This window comes from Montipora foliosa, chromosome 6, assembly GCF_036669935.1.
Source record: "Montipora foliosa isolate CH-2021 chromosome 6, ASM3666993v2, whole genome shotgun sequence".
Taxonomy (NCBI): Eukaryota; Metazoa; Cnidaria; class Anthozoa; order Scleractinia; family Acroporidae; genus Montipora; species Montipora foliosa.
Window position 1 is genome coordinate 74,057,664 of NC_090874.1, and position 20,578 is coordinate 74,078,241.

General features: G+C 39.8%; 1 protein-coding gene across 1 annotated transcript; it reads right to left on the bottom strand.

Annotated features, from left to right (window-relative positions):
- Nucleotides 1-938: 938 nt before the first annotated feature.
- Nucleotides 939-3,065, bottom strand: LOC138008429 (cytochrome c oxidase subunit 7C, mitochondrial-like). Its single transcript, XM_068855777.1, has 2 exons — nt 2,887-3,065; nt 939-1,272 (listed from the first exon to the last, which is right to left on the bottom strand). Exons 1-2 carry the CDS (start codon nt 2,992-2,994, stop codon nt 1,147-1,149), a joined length of 234 nt encoding a protein of 77 aa, XP_068711878.1. The 5' UTR covers nt 2,995-3,065; the 3' UTR covers nt 939-1,146.
- Nucleotides 3,066-20,578: the final 17,513 nt, after the last annotated feature.

Genomic DNA, 20,578 nt, shown 5'->3' on the forward strand with positions numbered 1-20,578 from the left:
AGCAGATTCATAGCTACCTTCAAAATTGCAAAAATTTTAAGGTGGCTCTGAACTGGTACCCGCTCCAGATAATTTTTTTAAACTTTGCAGAGTTTCGTCTTAGCCTGCTAATCAGTTTTTAGCACTAAAAAGTGGGGGTGACCGAGTTCATTTTTTAGATATAAGCACATAAACACAAAATATATGGCATTTTTAGGTGGTTCTTTTGCTGTCTTGGTAACCAATTATTGGTGTTTCATATGGTACCATGATATTGGCATTAAGTGAAACAGCGTTGTAGAATTAATCTTTCTAATAGCACATTCCCCACAAATTATTGAAACCAGTTTGAGCCACCTTAACTGAAATAAAGTCCACAAATACCAATCAAACTAAGTACCGGTAACTGTTGTAAGTTCCTCTTGATTTTCATGTAAAGGTTAAACTGCACCTAAACTCTGGAACGAGCTGCCATTAGATTTTAGAAGTCTAGATACAATTAATTTATTCAAGAAACATTTAAAGACTGATCTTTTTAAAAAAGCATATAATGTTTAACTTTTTGATAATTTAGAATAGGATTTATTGTGATATTTTTATAAATAAGCCTGTAAATAGGTTTTTAATGTATTCATATTTTATTATTAGTGGGATCTTTTTAATTTTTTTAATATTATGAATTGTAAAGCGCTTTGGTCAATTAGTGGAGTTAGCGCTATATAAATTATGTTAAATTAAATTAATTAAATTTTGAGAGTTGGGTCGCATAAAGGAGTTTCAGTTGAATCACATGCTTAGTATATGTTTAAGAAGTTACCGCTAGATTATTTGCGTGATAAAATGGAAGTGTAAAGATGACGATCAAATCAAAATTAAAGGTATATGAATCAGGAAAAATCCATTTCTAGAAAGGTGGGAAATTAGTGAACCTAAACCATCAATGGAAAGGAAGACAGACATTTTAACAAAAGCTAAAGCCTTGAGAGCTGTTTAATTTACATCTCAAGCAAATCCAATACATTTAACCCAGAGATGATTTACAATGACTAACCAATGTTGAATCAAACTTACAGCAAAGTTTCTATTAAAAACGAAATTAATACCTGAAAATTACAAGCATGGAATAAAGAAATGAATAATATTGTTTCGTGTGGTTAAATTGTCACATTAGCTTGCACTCTGCTTGGCCATTTGAAATCTCACAGCAATGAATGGCAAGGTAAACATTCCTCCCAGGTACACAATCATGGTCGCCAGAAGTCGTGGCTTGTTCTTGGTCTGGAAAGGCATGTTCTGCAAATGAAAGGCAGGATTGTCAAAAATTGCTAGCAAGTGGAGAAATGACTGGTACAAAAGTCGGACAGAGTCTAGGTGAAGTGCTTGACTTAGTGAAACATCATTAAAAAATAAGGCCTCCTCTATTTCAAAAGGACATTTAGAGTAGCTGATCCAAGTCAAGTGACCTGATTCAATCTAGTACCAATTTCATTATTTCCATAAGCCAGCAACACGTACATAATTTGAAACCTTTACTGGACATGATTTGCTCGCAATATTAAAGCTGACGAGGTCCACTTCATTCTTAACAGTCCAAAACTTAAAAACATGCACATCACAAGCCACAAGTGCCATACTTGATCCAGTAAGAGACCATGGTACTTTTCTGCATGACAGTGTAAGCTGGAGTAGCCCTATAAACAATAGACCTTTTCACGGTTTCTGATGCCATATTGGTTGGGGGCGTATGCAGCTTAACTTACAGTGAATGTATGGGAGATTGGTTGGAGGCCAGAGCTTATCCCAGTTTCTGGGATGCTAGTCCATCGTAGGGCTACCCCAAGCATTAAATACGCCGGTACCCATTTATACACCTGGGTGGAGAGAGGCACCGTGAGAGTAAAGAGTCTTGCCCAAGAACACAACACAATGTCCCCGGCCAGGGCCCAAACCCGGACCACTCCCTCTGGAGTCTAGCACACTAACCATGAGGCCATCGTGCCTCCCACTATGATTGCCACACTTCAAGAAAATAATCCCAATAGAAGTGATTTTTGAGAAGTATTCTTGCTATCCACAACCGTCAGATCTCAAAGGTACAATTAATTGTTCAAAGTCAGCAAAATTCCCCTACATTCACTTAAATTTACACCAAGTTTGCCACCCAACCAATGTGGAGTCAGAAACCATGAAAAAGGCCTATTTTCCACCATTACTGCCGCAAGAAAAAGCATGAGATCAAAAAGGGTCAATTACTTGTGGAATAACAGTCAAGGCAAGAACCCAAATAGGAGGAGGACATCAATGATTTCTATTAAAGTACAAGAAGGTATTATGTGATGTTTAGTAATTTGAGCCAACTAAAATAAAAAAAATATTAATTGGAGCTCAACGCACTGCTTTTGGTAAACTATTACTATTGGTACTGGTACATGTGTATTTTCATCATTCTCATAGGTGTTCCCTTACAAACAACAGAATTTAATACTCTGTTTTGAATTATAATTCATCTGGCTACAATCGGTGACAAAATTGTTGACAAATTGACCATTTCTATCCCCTATGCTGCATTTCTTCTATCTTTTAGCCTTCTTAGGCAGTCCAATTCGCACTTGAAAATAGCTGTTCAAACACAAATGTGTCAACGAGTTTTGTCGCTGATTGTAGCTTCACAACCATCAAAATCATTTTGCATTAGCTTACAAATTAGTGCCATTATATTAACTTCGCAGGCATTTATCCAGCCATACAACGTGTATACCTTAACCCAGGCTTGAATTCAAATGGCTATAATGCCGGTTTGAGCTATAACGTTTCTCGTGATCTTAATTTCAATAATCATGAAACCGGTATTTGATTTTCGTTTTTAAAACAAAAGATTAAGAAACGACCGATAAAAAAGAAACGTACGTTGCCTGCTCCTTCAGCAAACTCTGATCGCAAACGTAGGACTCCCGTAGAACGAACACGGGTAGCAGATCGGCCAAGGATATTGAGTGTTCTGCCAGCAAGCGCCATCTTGATAAAAGGCAAGATTTTGGTGATATTTTACGGACCGTACTTACGATGCGTTGGTAAGTACTTCATGTATCCCTAATTATTATGTATTTAAATAAGTGGGAATACATTATAATTTAAATACACTATAATAGGGGATACATGAAGTACCTAGACTTGGGTAAATACTTCATGTATCCCTCATTATATATCCCTGTATACTCTTATATATCCCTGTATACCCGCATATACCCTTGTATACCCCTGTATACCCACGTATACCCTTAGGGACAGACCATTAGAAAGTGATGGGGGGGATGGAGGATTTTCAGCTGGTACGAATTTTTTTTTTTCACGCACTGCTTGTGCAGGAATTTTTTTTCCAGGTGAAACCCCCTGCAAGAATTTTTTTTAGACAAATATTGCTTTCTTTTAACAGTGAAATCTTGATTCATTATCTATGTTTTTGTGATTTATAAATTATTCTACACTCACTACAGATCAAAGGATACAGGCCACTTTTTAATGCAAAATCTTTTCGAAACTGTACACACAGTGATAGAGGAGGAAGCCACTTGGAGTGGACGCCTTCCCTGTACATTTTTGCAGTCCCTGCCCTCTGGAATTCCTCTCCCACAGCCCATCATAATGATGCCATACTCCATTCACCAACACAGCCCCTCTGTAGTGATTTTTGTTTATTCATATTGTGCCTGGTAATATTGTTGATTTCTGAACGACATTTTTCGCTATTGTAGTGTGAATTAATTTATGTCACCATTAATTTGTCATTTCATTCAGTGTGATGAAAACACCTCAGTACACTAATTGTCTTTATTTATTAATAATGATATAGCAGGGCCTGGGGTAAAGCCCCAAGAATATTTTGAATAAGAATTATTTTTAATAGACACTGGAAAATATTATATATAATAAAAGTCACAATAATTTAGACCTTCCTTCTGCATGATTTTTTTTCTTTACCTTTTTCTTTGTGTGAATTTTTTTTCTTGCCATTTTCCCTTGCATGAATTTTTTTTTGGGTTTTTTCCCCACTCCCTCCCCCCCCCCCCCCCCACCCTCATCACTTTTCTAATGGTCCATCCCTTATATACCCCTATGTACCCACGTATACCCTTATATACCCCAATACACCCATCTATACCCTTGTATATCCTTATATACCCCTGTATACCCACACATACACTTGTACACACTTATATACCCACGTATACCCTTCTATACTCCTGTATACCCACGTATAGACTTGTACACCCTCATAGACCGAAATATACCAACGAATAGTCACGAATACCCTTGTATACCCTTATATACCAAAATATTCCCCTGTATACCCCTGTATACCCTTGTACACCGTTATAGACAAGTATATACCCGCGTATACATTTATATACCCCTAAATACCCACGTATACCCTTATATACATGTACCCCTATATACCCATGTATACCATTGTATACCCTTATATACCCCTGTATACCCATGTATACCCTAATCAAAGGGAACAAAGACAATGGGTCGAGGGTGTGTCGGCCCCTAAACCATATGTGACAAATCCCACGCCTACTCACAGCTCCAAACCGCCCTTGTCAATATAGCGTAAAAAATAGATGGCTTATATATTTAAGTGAAAAGTAATTTTATCCTGTCATATGGTAAGCACTGGAGTCGCAGATTACAAAGTGTACGTACGCACGCGCCCTGCTAAAGGTAACATTCATACAGGCATAAGCTTTATTTCATCTCGAATTTCGGAATAATTACAGGAGCTAATGTCTTCGAGACATAACATTTACAGCTAAAATACATAGCATATACAGATAGCTACTAAATACATAATATTTAAAGATATATTTATTAAAAAGAAAAGCCGCTGTACAAAATGCGGCCCTTGATTCTCTTTTAAAACCAGTAAACTCAAAGGTACGGATAAAATCAGGTAGCGCATTCCGCAACTTAGCTGATACGTAAGAAAAAAGAGAACTAAGACCATAACTGGTTGTTCCAGGTTTATTTTATTGAGGGACAGAATGTAATTTCCGCGAAGACCATGCATAAGAAGGGGACGGGAGAAAAAACGTATTTTTCATATAAGCAGAAAAACGCTTTCTTGAAAAAAACAAAACAAAACAAAACAAAACAAAAAAAAAACATACTTTTATCAAGTAATGCGAGGAAATTTTGAATGCGCTTATTGCATAGAGATGTAGAGCTTGACTTTCGTAGTAAGAGGACAGGTAATCTGCAAATATAAACATCCTTATTCTCTTATTTACATTATTATACCGTTTCTTTGAGACGAGAATTACAGCAAAATGAAAGCACAACTTTGTCGCGAATTTTCTATGATAAAAACTTGTTCAGAAATCCAAAATCTAAGTTAACAGCACACACCAGGCCAACTCCTGAGTATCTGGCTAGAAGCCGCGCTTCAGCCATTCGGTGAGGGCCAGTCTTTGCCTCGCTCATGCCCAAAAAGAATTCTGGGTAATTCTGCCATTCCATGACGAGGGAACACTCCCGATTCTCATTTCATAGTTTTTTTTATAAGTGTCGGGCCACCCAGTCCTACCAGCAAAACAACGCATCGATTGAAGGTTTTAGCTTTCAAAACTTGCCCAGATTGTGTCAGTAGGTCCTGGAATTCCTCCACAGAAAGGCCAGAGAGACAACTTCACTCCTGAACCGCCATGTTTACAACAGAGCATTTTAGGCGTTCCAATCTGCATGAAACCATCTCTCGCCTCTGTCTGAGACAAGACCAGACACGCACGGTTCTTACGTTACGTTTATGCATATAAAATCAACTGAAATGTCAATTGCTAGTACAAAAAAAAAAAACAAACCAAAAAAACAGCATGTTATTTTTTATTTGGTAGGCTAGCTATCGAAGAGCCAGAACATTTGCGCATGCGCTGACGGAATGTTTGAACAAGAGAGAAAAACGCAGTACCTCCAGACACCGGCGCTGGAGCGTCGTACCGAACGAATCATCCCGAGATTTCGGCCCGTGCGATCGCTTTTGGACGCAGTTGGCCCTTCACTGCTTTCTGCTACCGACCTTGCCTCCCGGTACGGCATTGAGGGAGAGATATGTCGGCCCCTAAACCATATGTGACAAATCCCACGCCTACTCACAGCTCCAAACCGCCCTTGTCAATATAGCGTAAAAAATAGATGGCTTATATATTTAAGTGAAAAGTAATTTTATCCTGTCATATAGTAAGCACTGGAGTCGCAGATTACAAAGTGTACGTGCGCACGCGCCCTGCTAAAGGTAACATTCATACAGGCATAAGCTTTATTTCATCTCGAATTTCGGAATAAATACAGGAGCTAATGTCTTCGAGACATAACATTTACAGCTAAAATACATAGCATATACAGATAGCTACTAAATACATAATATTTAAAGATATATTTATTAAAAAGAAAAGCCGCTGTACAAAATGCGGCCCTTGATTCTCTTTTAAAACCAGTAAACTCAAAGGTACGGATAAAATCAGGTAGCGCATTCCGCAACTTAGCTGATACGTAAGAAAAAAGAGAACTAAGACCATAACTGGTTGTTCCAGGTTTATTTTATTGAGGGACAGAATGTAATTTCCGCGAAGACCATGCATAGGAAGGGGACGGGAAAGAAAACGTATTTTTCATATAAGTAGAAAAACGCTTTCTTGAAAAAAACAAAACAAAACAAAAAAAAAAACATACTTTTATCAAGTAATGCGAGGAAATTTTAAATGCGCTTATTGCATAGAGATGTAGAGCTTGACTTTCGTAGTAAGAGGACAGGTAATCTGCAAATATAAACATCCTTATTCTCTTATTTACATTATTATACCGTTTCTTTGACACGAGAATTACAGCAAAATGAAAGCACAACTTTGTCGCAATTTTCTATGATAAAAACTTGTTCAGAAATCCAAAATCTAAGTTAACAGCACACACCAGGCCTACTCCTGAGTATCTGGCTAGAAATCATTTCCTCTGGCCGCGCTTCAGCCATTCGATGAAGGCCAGTCTCGTGCTTCTTAAGTTGCCTCGCTCATGCCCAAAAAGAATTCTGGGTAATTCTGCCATTACATGACGAGGGAAGACTCCCGATTCTCATTTCATAGTTTTTTTTACAAGTGTCGGGCCACCCAGTCCTACCAGCAAAATAACGCATCGATTGAAGGTTTTAGCTTTCAAAACTTGCCCAGATTGTGTCAGTAGGTCCTGGAATTCCTCCACAGAAAGGCCAGAGAGACAACTTCACTCCTGAACCGCCATGTTTACAACAGAGCATTTTAGGCGTCCCAATCTGCATGAAACCATCTCTCGCCTCTGTCTGAGACGAGACCAGACACGCACGGTTCTTACGTTACGTTTATGCATATAAAATCAACTGAAATTTCAATTGCTAGTACAAAACAAAACAAACAAACAAACAAAAAAAACAGCATGTTAATTTTTTTTTTGGTAGGCTAGCTATCGAAGAGCCAGAACATTTGCGCATGCGCTAACGGAATGTTTGAACAAGAGAGAAAAACGCAGTACCTCCAGACACCGGCGCTGGAGCGTCGTACCGAACGAATCATCCCGGGATTTCGGCCCGTGCGATCGCTTTTGGACGCAGTTGGCCCTTCACTGCTTTCTGTTACCGACCTTGCCTCCCGGTACGGCATTGAGGGAGAGATATGTTGGCCCCTAAACCATATGTGACAAATCCCACGCCTACTCACAGCTCCAAACCCCCCTTGTCAATATAGCGTAAGAAATAGATGGCTTATATATTTAAGTGAAAAGTTATTTTATCTGTCATATGGTAAGCACTGGAGTCGCAGATTACAAAGTGTACGTGCGCACGCGCCCTGCTAAAGGTAACATTCATACAGGCATAAGCTTTATTTCATCTCGAATTTCGGAATAATTACAGGAGCTAATGTCTTCGAGACATAACATTTACAGCTAAAATACATGGCATATACAGATAGCTACTAAATACATAATATTTAAAGATATATTTATTAAAAAGAAAAGCCGCTGTACAAAATGCGGCCCTTGATTCTCTTTTAAAACCAGTAAACTCATAGGTACGGATAAAATCAGGTAGCGCATTCCGCAACTTAGCTGATACGTAAGAAAAAAGAGAACTAAGACCATAACTGGTTGTTCCAGGTTTATTTTATTGAGGGACAGAATGTAATTTCCGCGAAGACCATGCATAAGAAGGGGACGGGAGAGAAAACGTATTTTTCATATAAGCAGAAAAACCCTTTCTTGAAAAAAACAAAACAAAACAAAACAAAAAAAAACATACTTTTATCAAGTAATGCGAGGAAATTTTGAATGCGCTTATTGCATAGAGATGTAGAGCTTGACTTTCGTAGTAAGAGGACAGGCAATCTGCAAATATAAATATCCTTATTCTCTTATTTACATTATTATACCGTTTCTTTGACACGAGAATTACAGCGAAATGAAAGCACAACTTTGTCGCGAATTTTCTATGATAAAAACTTGTTCAGAAATCCAAAATCTAAGTTAACAGCACACACCAGGCCTACTCCTGAGTATCTGGCTAGAAATCATTTCCTCTGGCCGCGCTTCAGCCATTCGATGAGGGACAGTCTCGTGCTTCTCAAGTTGCCTCGCTCATGCCCAAAAAGAATTCTGGGTAATTCTGCCATTCCATGACGAGGGAAGACTCCCGATTCTCATTTCATAGTTTTTTTTATAAGTGTCGGGCCACCCAGTCCTACCAGCAAAATAACATATCGATTGAAGGTTTTAGCTTTCAAAACTTGCCCAGATTGTGTCAGTAGGTCCTGGAATTCGTCCACAGAAGGGCCAGAGAGACAACTTCTTTCCTGAACCGCCATGTTTACAACAGAGCATTTTAGGCCTCCCAATCTGCATGAAACCATCTCTCGCCTCTGTCTGAGACAAGACCAGACACGCACGGTTCTTACGTTACGTTTATGCATATAAAATCAACTGAAATTTCAATTGCTAGTACAAAACAAAACAAACAAACAAACAAAAAAACAGCATGTTAATTTTTTTTTTGGTAGGCTAGCTATCGAAGAGCCAGAACATTTGCGCATGCGCTAACGGAATGTTTGAACAAGAGAGAAAAACGCAGTACCTCCAGACACCGGCGCTGGAGCGTCGTACCGAACGAATCATCCCGGGATTTCGGCCCGTGCGATCGCTTTTGGACGCAGTTGGCCCTTCACTGCTTTCTGCTACCGACCTTGCCTCCCGGTACGGCATTGAGGGAGAGATATGTCGGCCCCTAAACCATATGTGACAAATCCCACGCCTACTCACAGCTCCAAACCGCCCTTGTCAATATAGCGTAAGAAATAGATGGCTTATATATTTAAGTGAAAAGTAATTTTATCTGTCATATGGTAAGCACTGGAGTCGCAGATTACAAAGTGTACGTGCGCACGCGCCCTGCTAAAGGTAACATTCATACAGGCATAAGCTTTATTTCATCTCGAATTTCGGAATAATTACAGGAGCTTATGTCTTCGAGACATAACATTTACAGCTAAAATACATAGCATATACAGATAGCTACTAAATACATAATATTTAAAGATATATTTATTAAAAAGAAAAGCCGCTGTACAAAATGCGGTTCTTGACTCTCTTTTAAAACCAGTAAACTCATAGGTACGGATAAAATCAGGTAGCGCATTCCGCAACTTAGCTGATACGTAAGAAAAAAGAGAAGTAAGACCATAACTGGTTGTTCCAGGTTTATTTTATTGAGGGACAGAATGTAATTTCCGCGAAGACCATGCATAAGAAGGGGACGGGAGAGAAAACGTATTTTTCATATAAGCAGAAAAACCCTTTCTCGAAAAAAACAAAACAAAACAAAACAAAAAAAAAACATACTTTTATCAAGTAATGCGAGGAAATTTTGAATGCACTTATTGCATAGAGATGTAGAGCTTGACTTTCGTAGAAAGAGGACAGGCAATCTGCAAATATAAATATCCTTATTCTCTTATTTACATTATTATACCGTTTCTTTGACACGAGAATTACAGCGAAATGAAAGCACAACTTTGTCGCGAATTTTCTGGGATAAAAACTTGTTCAGAAATCCAAAATCTAAGTTAACAGCACACACCAGGCCTACTCCTGAGTATCTGGCTAGAAATCATTTCCTCTGGCCGCGCTTCAGCCATTCGATGAGGGACAGTCTCGTGCTTCTCAAGTTGCCTCGCTCATGCCCAAAAAGAATTCTGGGTAATTCTGCCATTCCATGACGAGGGAAGACTCCCGATTCTCATTTCATAGTTTTTTTTATAAGTGTCGGGCCACCCAGTCCTACCAGCAAAATAACATATCGATTGAAGGTTTTAGCTTTCAAAACTTGCCCAGATTGTGTCAGTAGGTCCTGGAATTCGTCCACAGAAGGGCCAGAGAGACAACTTCTTTCCTGAACCGCCATGTTTACAACAGAGCATTTTAGGCCTCCCAATCTGCATGAAACCATCTCTCGCCTCTGTCTGAGACAAGACCAGACACGCACGGTTCTTACGTTACGTTTATGCATATAAAATCAACTGAAATTTCAATTGCTAGTACAAAACAAAACAAACAAACAAACAAAAAAAACAGCATGTTAATTTTTTTTTTGGTAGGCTAGCTATCGAAGAGCCAGAACATTTGCGCATGCGCTAACGGAATGTTTGAACAAGAGAGAAAAACGCAGTACCTCCAGACACCGGCGCTGGAGCGTCGTACCGAACGAATCATCCCGGGATTTCGGCCCGTGCGATCGCTTTTGGACGCAGTTGGCCCTTCACTGCTTTCTGCTACCGACCTTGCCTCCCGGTACGGCATTGAGGGAGAGATATGTCGGCCCCTAAACCATATGTGACAAATCCCACGCCTACTCACAGCTCCAAACCGCCCTTGTCAATATAGCGTAAGAAATAGATGGCTTATATATTTAAGTGAAAAGTAATTTTATCTGTCATATGGTAAGCACTGGAGTCGCAGATTACAAAGTGTACGTGCGCACGCGCCCTGCTAAAGGTAACATTCATACAGGCATAAGCTTTATTTCATCTCGAATTTCGGAATAATTACAGGAGCTTATGTCTTCGAGACATAACATTTACAGCTAAAATACATAGCATATACAGATAGCTACTAAATACATAATATTTAAAGATATATTTATTAAAAAGAAAAGCCGCTGTACAAAATGCGGTTCTTGACTCTCTTTTAAAACCAGTAAACTCATAGGTACGGATAAAATCAGGTAGCGCATTCCGCAACTTAGCTGATACGTAAGAAAAAAGAGAACTAAGACCATAACTGGTTGTTCCAGGTTTATTTTATTGAGGGACAGAATGTAATTTCCGCGAAGACCATGCATAAGAAGGGGACGGGAGAGAAAACGTATTTTTCATATAAGCAGAAAAACCCTTTCTCGAAAAAAACAAAACAAAACAAAACAAAAAAAAAACATACTTTTATCAAGTAATGCGAGGAAATTTTGAATGCACTTATTGCATAGAGATGTAGAGCTTGACTTTCGTAGAAAGAGGACAGGCAATCTGCAAATATAAATATCCTTATTCTCTTATTTACATTATTATACCGTTTCTTTGACACGAGAATTACAGCGAAATGAAAGCACAACTTTGTCGCGAATTTTCTGGGATAAAAACTTGTTCAGAAATCCAAAATCTAAGTTAACAGCACACACCAGGCCTACTCCTGAGTATCTGGCTAGAAATCATTTCCTCTGGCCGCGCTTCAGCCATTCGATGAGGGACAGTCTCGTGCTTCTCAAGTTGCCTCGCTCATGCCCAAAAAGAATTCTGGGTAATTCTGCCATTCCATGACGAGGGAAGACTCCCGATTCTCATTTCATAGTTTTTTTTATAAGTGTCGGGCCACCCAGTCCTACCAGCAAAATAACATATCGATTGAAGGTTTTAGCTTTCAAAACTTGCCCAGATTGTGTCAGTAGGTCCTGGAATTCGTCCACAGAAAGGCCAGAGAGACAACTTCACTCCTGAACCGCCATGTTTACAACAGAGCATTTTAGGCGTCCCAATCTGCATGAAACCATCTCTCGCCTCTGTCTGAGACAAGACCAGACACGCACGGTTCTTACGTTACGTTTATGCATATAAAATCAACTGAAATTTCAATTGCTAGTACAAAAAAAAAAAACAAACAAACAACCAAAACAGCATGTTAATTTTTTTTTTGGTAGGCTAGCTATCGAAGAGCCAGAACATTTGCGCATGCGCTAACGGAATGTTTGAACAAGAGAGAAAAACGCAGTACCTCCAGACACCGGCGCTGGAGCGTCGTACCGAACGAATCATCCCGGGATTTCGGCCCGTGCGATCGCTTTTGGACGCAGTTGGCCCTTCACTGCTTTCTGCTACCGACCTTGCCTCCCGGTACGGCATTGAGGGAGAGATATGTCGGCCCCTAAACCATATGTGACAAATCCCACGCCTACTCACAGCTCCAAACCGCCCTTGTCAATATAGCGTAAGAAATAAATGGCTTATATATTTAAGTGAAAAGTAATTTTATCTGTCATATGGTAAGCACTGGAGTCGCAGATTACAAAGTGTACGTGCGCACGCGCCCTGCTAAAGGTAACATTCATACAGGCATAAGCTTTATTTCATCTCGAATTTCGGAATAATTACAGGAGCTAATGTCTTCGAGACATAACATTTACAGCTAAAATACATAGCATATACAGATAGCTACTAAATACATAATATTTAAAGATATATTTATTAAAAAGAAAAGCCGCTGTACAAAATGCGGCCCTTGATTCTCTTTTAAAACCAGTAAACTCATAGGTACGGATAAAATCAGGTAGCGCATTCCGCAACTTAGCTGATACGTAAGAAAAAAGAGAACTAAGACCATAACTGGTTGTTCCAGGTTTATTTTATTGAGGGACAGAATGTAATTTCCGCGAAGACCATGCATAAGAAGGGGACGGGAGAGAAAACGTATTTTTCATATAAGCAGAAAAACCCTTTCTTGAAAAAAACAAAACAAAACAAAACAAAAAAAAACATACTTTTATCAAGTAATGCGAGGAAACTTTGAATGCGCTTATTGCATAGAGATGTAGAGCTTGACTTTCGTAGTAAGAGGACAGGCAATCTGCAAATATAAATATCCTTATTCTCTTATTTACATTATTATACCGTTTCTTTGACACGAGCATTACAGCGAAATGAAAGCACAACTTTGTCGCGAATTTTCTATGATAAAAACTTGTTCAGAAATCCAAAATCTAAGTTAACAGCACACACCAGGCCTACTCCTGAGTATCTGGCTAGAAATCATTTCCTCTGGCCGCGCTTCAGCCATTCGATGAGGGCCAGTCTCGTGCTTCTCAAGTTGCCTCGCTCATGCCCAAAAAGTATTCTGGGTAATTCTGCCATTCCATGACGAGGGAAGACTCCCGATTCTCATTTCATAGTTTTTTTTATGTGTCGGGCCACCCAGTCCTACCAGCAAAATAACGTATCGATTGAAGGTTTTAGCTTTCAAAACTTGCCCAGATTGTGTCAGTATGTCCTGGAATTCGTCCACAGAAGGGCCAAAGAGACAACTTCTTTCCTGAACCGCCATGTTTACAACAGAGCATTTTAGGCCTCCCAATCTGCATGAAACCATCTCTCGCCTCTGTCTGAGACAAGACCAGACACGCACGGTTCTTACGTTACGTTTGTGCATATAAAATCAACTGAAATTTCAATTGCTAGTACAAAAAAAAAAAAACAAACAAACAAAAAAAACAGCATGTTAATTTTTTTTTTGGTAGGCTAGCTATCGAAGAGCCAGAACATTTGCGCATGCGCTAACGGAATGTTTGAACAAGAGAGAAAAACGCAGTACCTCCAGACACCGGCGCTGGAGCGTCGTACCGAACGAATCATCCCGGGATTTCGGCCCGTGCGATCGCTTTTGGACGCAGTTGGCCCTTCACTGCTTTCTGCTACCGACCTTGCCTCCCGGTACGGCATTGAGGGAGAGATATGTCGGCCCCTAAACCATATGTGACAAATCCCACGCCTACTCACAGCTCCAAACCGCCCTTGTCAATATAGCGTAAGAAATAGATGGCTTATATATTTAAGTGAAAAGTTATTTTATCTGTCATATGGTAAGCACTGGAGTCGCAGATTACAAAGTGTACGTGCGCACGCGCCCTGCTAAAGGTAACATTCATACAGGCATAAGCTTTATTTCATCTCGAATTTCGGAATAATTACAGGAGCTAATGTCTTCGAGACATAACATTTACAGCTAAAATACATAGCATATACAGATAGCTACTAAATACATAATATTTAAAGATATATTTATTAAAAAGAAAAGCCGCTGTACAAAATGCGGCCCTTGATTCTCTTTTAAAACCAGTAAACTCATAGGTACGGATAAAATCAGGTAGCGCATTCCGCAACTTAGCTGATACGTAAGAAAAAAGAGAACTAAGACCATAACTGGTTGTTCCAGGTTTATTTTATTGAGGGACAGAATGTAATTTCCGCGAAGACCATGCATAAGAAGGGGACGGGAGAGAAAACGTATTTTTCATATAAGCAGAAAAACCCTTTCTTGAAAAAAACAAAACAAAACAAAACAAAAAAATACATACTTTTATCAAGTAATGCGAGGAAACTTTGAATGCGCTTATTGCATAGAGATGTAGAGCTTGACTTTCGTAGTAAGAGGACAGGCAATCTGCAAATATAAATATCCTTATTCTCTTATTTACATTATTATACCGTTTCTTTGACACGAGCATTACAGCGAAATGAAAGCACAACTTTGTCGCGAATTTTCTATGATAAAAACTTGTTCAGAAATCCAAAATCTAAGTTAACAGCACACACCAGGCCTACTCCTGAGTATCTGGCTAGAAATCATTTCCTCTGGCCGCGCTTCAGCCATTCGATGAGGGCCAGTCTCGTGCTTCTCAAGTTGCCTCGCTCATGCCCAAAAAGTATTCTGGGTAATTCTGCCATTCCATGACGAGGGAAGACTCCCGATTCTCATTTCATAGTTTTTTTTATGTGTCGGGCCACCCAGTCCTACCAGCAAAATAACGTATCGATTGAAGGTTTTAGCTTTCAAAACTTGCCCAGATTGTGTCAGTAGGTCCTGGAATTCGTCCACAGAAGGGCCAGAGAGACAACTTCTTTCCTGAACCGCCATGTTTACAACAGAGCATTTTAGGCCTCCCAATCTGCATGAAACCATCTCTCGCCTCTGTCTGAGACAAGACCAGACACGCACGGTTCTTACGTTACGTTTATGCATATAAAATCAACTGAAATTTCAATTGCTAGTACAAAAAAAAAAAAAACAAACAAACAAAAAAAACAGCATGTTAATTTTTTTTTTGGTAGGCTAGCTATCGAAGAGCCAGAACATTTGCGCATGCGCTAACGGAATGTTTGAACAAGAGAGAAAAACGCAGTACCTCCAGACACCGGCGCTGGAGCGTCGTACCGAACGAATCATCCCGGGATTTCGGCCCGTGCGATCGCTTTTGGACGCAGTTGGCCCTTCACTGCTTTCTGCTACCGACCTTGCCTCCCGGTACGGCATTGAGGGAGAGATATGTCGGCCCCTAAACCATATGTGACAAATCCCACGCCTACTCACAGCTCCAAACCGCCCTTGTCAATATAGCGTAAGAAATAGATGGCTTATATATTTAAGTGAAAAGTAATTTTATCTGTCATATGGTAAGCACTGGAGTCGCAGATTACAAAGTGTACGTGCGCACGCGCCCTGCTAAAGGTAACATTCATACAGGCATAAGCTTTATTTCATCTCGAATTTCGGAATAATTACAGGAGCTAATGTCTTCGAGACATAACATTTACAGCTAAAATACATAGCATATACAGATAGCTACTAAATACATAATATTTAAAGATATATTTATTAAAAAGAAAAGCCGCTGTACAAAATGCGGTTCTTGATTCTCTTTTAAAACCAGTAAACTCATAGGTACGGATAAAATCAGGTAGCGCATTCCGCAACTTAGCTGATACGTAAGAAAAAAGAGAACTAAGACCATAACTGGTTGTTCCAGGTTTATTTTATTGAGGGACAGAATGTAATTTCCGCGAAGACCATGCATAAGAAGGGGACGGGAGAGAAAACGTATTTTTCATATAAGCAGAAAAACCCTTTCTTGAAAAAAACAAAACAAAACAAAACAAAACAAAAAAAAACATACTTTAATCAAGTAGTGCGAGGAAATTTTGAATGCGCTTATTGCATAGAGATGTAGAGCTTGACTTTCGTAGTAAGAGGACAGGCAATCTGCAAATATAAATATCCTTATTCTCTTATTTACATTATTATACCGTTTCTTTGACACGAGAATTACAGCGAAATGAAAGCACAACTTTGTCGCGAATTTTCTATGATAAAAACTTGTTCAGAAATCCAAAATCTAAGTTAACAGCACACACCAGGCCTACTCCTGAGTATCTGGCTAGAAATCATTTCCTCTGGCCGCGCTTCAGCCATTCGATGAGGGCCAGTCTCGTGCTTCTCAAGTTGCCTCGCTCATGCCCAAAAAGTATTCTGGGTAATTCTGCCATTCCATGACGAGGGAAGACTCCCGATTCTCATTTCATAGTTTTTTTTATAAGTGTCGGGCCACCCAGTCCTACCAGCAAAATAACATATCGATTGAAGGTTTTAGCTTTCAAAACTTGCCCAGATTGTGTCAGTAGGTCCTGGAATTCGTCCACAGAAAGGCCAGAGAGACAACTTCACTCCTGAACCGCCATGTTTACAACAGAGCATTTTAGGCGTCCCAATCTGCATGAAACCATCTCTCGCCTCTGTCTGAGACAAGACCAGACACGCACGGTTCTTACGTTACGTTTATGCATATAAAATCAACTGAAATTTCAATTGCTAGTACAAAAAAAAAAAACAAACAAACAAGAAAAACAGCATGTTAATTTTTTTTTTGGTAGGCTAGCTATCGAAGAGCCAGAACATTTGCGCATGCGCTAACGGAATGTTTGAACAAGAGAGAAAAACGCAGTACCTCCAGACACCGGCGCTGGAGCGTCGTACCGAACGAATCATCCCGGGATTTCGGCCCGTGCGATCGCTTTTGGACGCAGTTGGCCCTTCACTGCTTTCTGCTACCGACCTTGCCTCCCGGTACGGCATTGAGGGAGAGATATGTCGGCCCCTAAACCATATGTGACAAATCCCACGCCTACTCACAGCTCCAAACCGCCCTTGTCAATATAGCGTAAGAAATAAATGGCTTATATATTTAAGTGAAAAGTAATTTTATCTGTCATATGGTAAGCACTGGAGTCGCAGATTACAAAGTGTACGTGCGCACGCGCCCTGCTAAAGGTAACATTCATACAGGCATAAGCTTTATTTCATCTCGAATTTCGGAATAATTACAGGAGCTAATGTCTTCGAGACATAACATTTACAGCTAAAATACATGGCATATACAGATAGCTACTAAATACATAATATTTAAAGATATATTTATTAAAAAGAAAAGCCGCTGTACAAAATGCGGCCCTTGATTCTCTTTTAAAACCAGTAAACTCATAGGTACGGATAAAATCAGGTAGCGCATTCCGCAACTTAGCTGATACGTAAGAAAAAAGAGAACTAAGACCATAACTGGTTGTTCCAGGTTTATTTTATTGAGGGACAGAATGTAATTTCCGCGAAGACCATGCATAAGAAGGGGACGGGAGAGAAAACGTATTTTTCATATAAGCAGAAAAACCCTTTCTTGAAAAAAACAAAACAAAACAAAACAAAACAAAAAAAAACATACTTTAATCAAGTAATGCGAGGAAATTTTGAATGCGCTTATTGCATAGAGATGTAGAGCTTGACTTTCGTAGTAAGAGGACAGGCAATCTGCAAATATAAATATCCTTATTCTCTTATTTACATTATTATACCGTTTCTTTGACACGAGAATTACAGCGAAATGAAAGCACAACTTTGTCGCGAATTTTCTATGATAAAAACTTGTTCAGAAATCCAAAATCTAAGTTAACAGCACACACCAGGCCTACTCCTGAGTATCTGGCTAGAAATCATTTCCTCTGGCCGCGCTTCAGCCATTCGATGAGGGCCAGTCTCGTGCTTCTCAAGTTGCCTCGCTCATGCCCAAAAAGAATTCTGGGTAATTCTGCCATTCCATGACGAGGGAACACTCCCGATTCTCATTTCATAGTTTTTTTTTATAAGTGTCGGGCCACCCAGTCCTACCAGCAAAATAACATATCGATTGAAGGTTATAGCTTTCAAAACTTGCCCAGATTGTGTCAGTAGGTCCTGGAATTCGTCCACAGAAAGGCCAGAGAGACAACTTCACTCCTGAACCGCCATGTTTACAACAGAGCATTTTAGGCGTCCCAATCTGCATGAAACCATCTCTCGCCTCTGTCTGAGACAAGACCAGACACGCACGGTTCTTACGTTACGTTTATGCATATAAAATCAACTGAAATTTCAATTGCTAGTACAAAAAAAAAAAACAAACAAACAAAAAAAACAGCATCTTAATTTTTTTTTTGGTAGGCTAGCTTTCGAAGAGCCAGAACATTTGCGCATGCGCTAACGGAATGTTTGAACAAGAGAGAAAAACGCAGTACCTCCAGACACCGGCGCTGGAGCGTCGTACCGAACGAATCATCCCGGGATTTCGGCCCGTGCGATCGCTTTTGGACGCAGTTGGCCCTTCACTGCTTTCTGCTACCGACCTTGCCTCCCGGTACGGCATTGAGGGAGAGATATGTCGGCCCCTAAACCATATGTGACAAATCCCACGCCTACTCACAGCTCCAAACCGCCCTTGTCAATATAGCGTAAGAAATAAATGGCTTATATATTTAAGTGAAAAGTAATTTTATCTGTCATATGGTAAGCACTGGAGTCGCAGATTACAAAGTGTACGTGCGCACGCGCCCTGCTAAAGGTAACATTCATACAGGCATAAGCTTTATTTCATCTCGAATTTCGGAATAATTACAGGAGCTAATGTCTTCGAGACATAACATTTACAGCTAAAATACATGGCATATACAGATAGCTACTAAATACATAATATTTAAAGATATATTTATTAAAAAGAAAAGCCGCTGTACAAAATGCGGCCCTTGATTCTCTTTTAAAACCAGTAAACTCATAGGTACGGATAAAATCAGGTAGCGCATTCCGCAACTTAGCTGATACGTAAGAAAAAAGAGAACTAAGACCATAACTGGTTGTTCCAGGTTTATTTTATTGAGGGACAGAATGTAATTTCCGCGAAGACCATGCATAAGAAGGGGACGGGAGAGAAAACGTATTTTTCATATAAGCAGAAAAACCCTTTCTTGAAAAAAAAAAAACAAAACAACACAAAACAAAAAAAAACATACTTTAATCAAGTAATGCGAGGAAATTTTGAATGCGCTTATTGCATAGAGATGTAGAGCTTGACTTTCGTAGTAAGAGGACAGGCAATCTGCAAATATAAATATCCTTATTCTCTTATTTACATTATTATACCGTTTCTTTGACACGAGAATTACAGCGAAATGAAAGCACAACTTTGTCGCGAATTTTCTATGATAAAAACTTGTTCAGAAATCCAAAATCTAAGTTAACAGCACACACCAGGCCTACTCCTGAGTATCTGGCTAGAAATCATTTCCTCTGGCCGCGCTTCAGCCATTCGATGAGGGCCAGTCTCGTGCTTCTCAAGTTGCCTCGCTCATGCCCAAAAAGAATTCTGGGTAATTCTGCCATTCCATGACGAGGGAACACTCCCGATTCTCATTTCATAGTTTTTTTTTATAAGTGTCGGGCCACCCAGTCCTACCAGCAAAATAACATATCGATTGAAGGTTTTAGCTTTCAAAACTTGCCCAGATTGTGTCAGTAGGTCCTGGAATTCGTCCACAGAAAGGCCAGAGAGACAACTTCACTCCTGAACCGCCATGTTTACAACAGAGCATTTTAGGCGTCCCAATCTGCATGAAACCATCTCTCGCCTCTGTCTGAGACAAGACCAGACACGCACGGTTCTTACGTTACGTTTATGCATATAAAATCAACTGAAATTTCAATTGCTAGTACAAAAAAAACAAACAACAAACAAAAAAAACAGCATGTTAATTTTTTTTTTGGTAGGCTAGCTATCGAAGAGCCAGAACATTTGCGCATGCGCTAACGGAATGTTTGAACAAGAGAGAAAAACGCAGTACCTCCAGACACCGGCGCTGGAGCGTCGTACCGAACGAATCATCCCGGGATTTCGGCCCGTGCGATCGCTTTTGGACGCAGTTGGCCCTTCACTGCTTTCTGCTACCGACCTTGCCTCCCGGTACGGCATTGAGGGAGAGATATGTCGGCCCCTAAACCATATGTGACAAATCCCACGCCTACTCACAGCTCCAAACCGCCCTTGTCAATATAGCGTAAGAAATAAATGGCTTATATATTTAAGTGAAAAGTAATTTTATCTGTCATATGGTAAGCACTGGAGTCGCAGATTACAAAG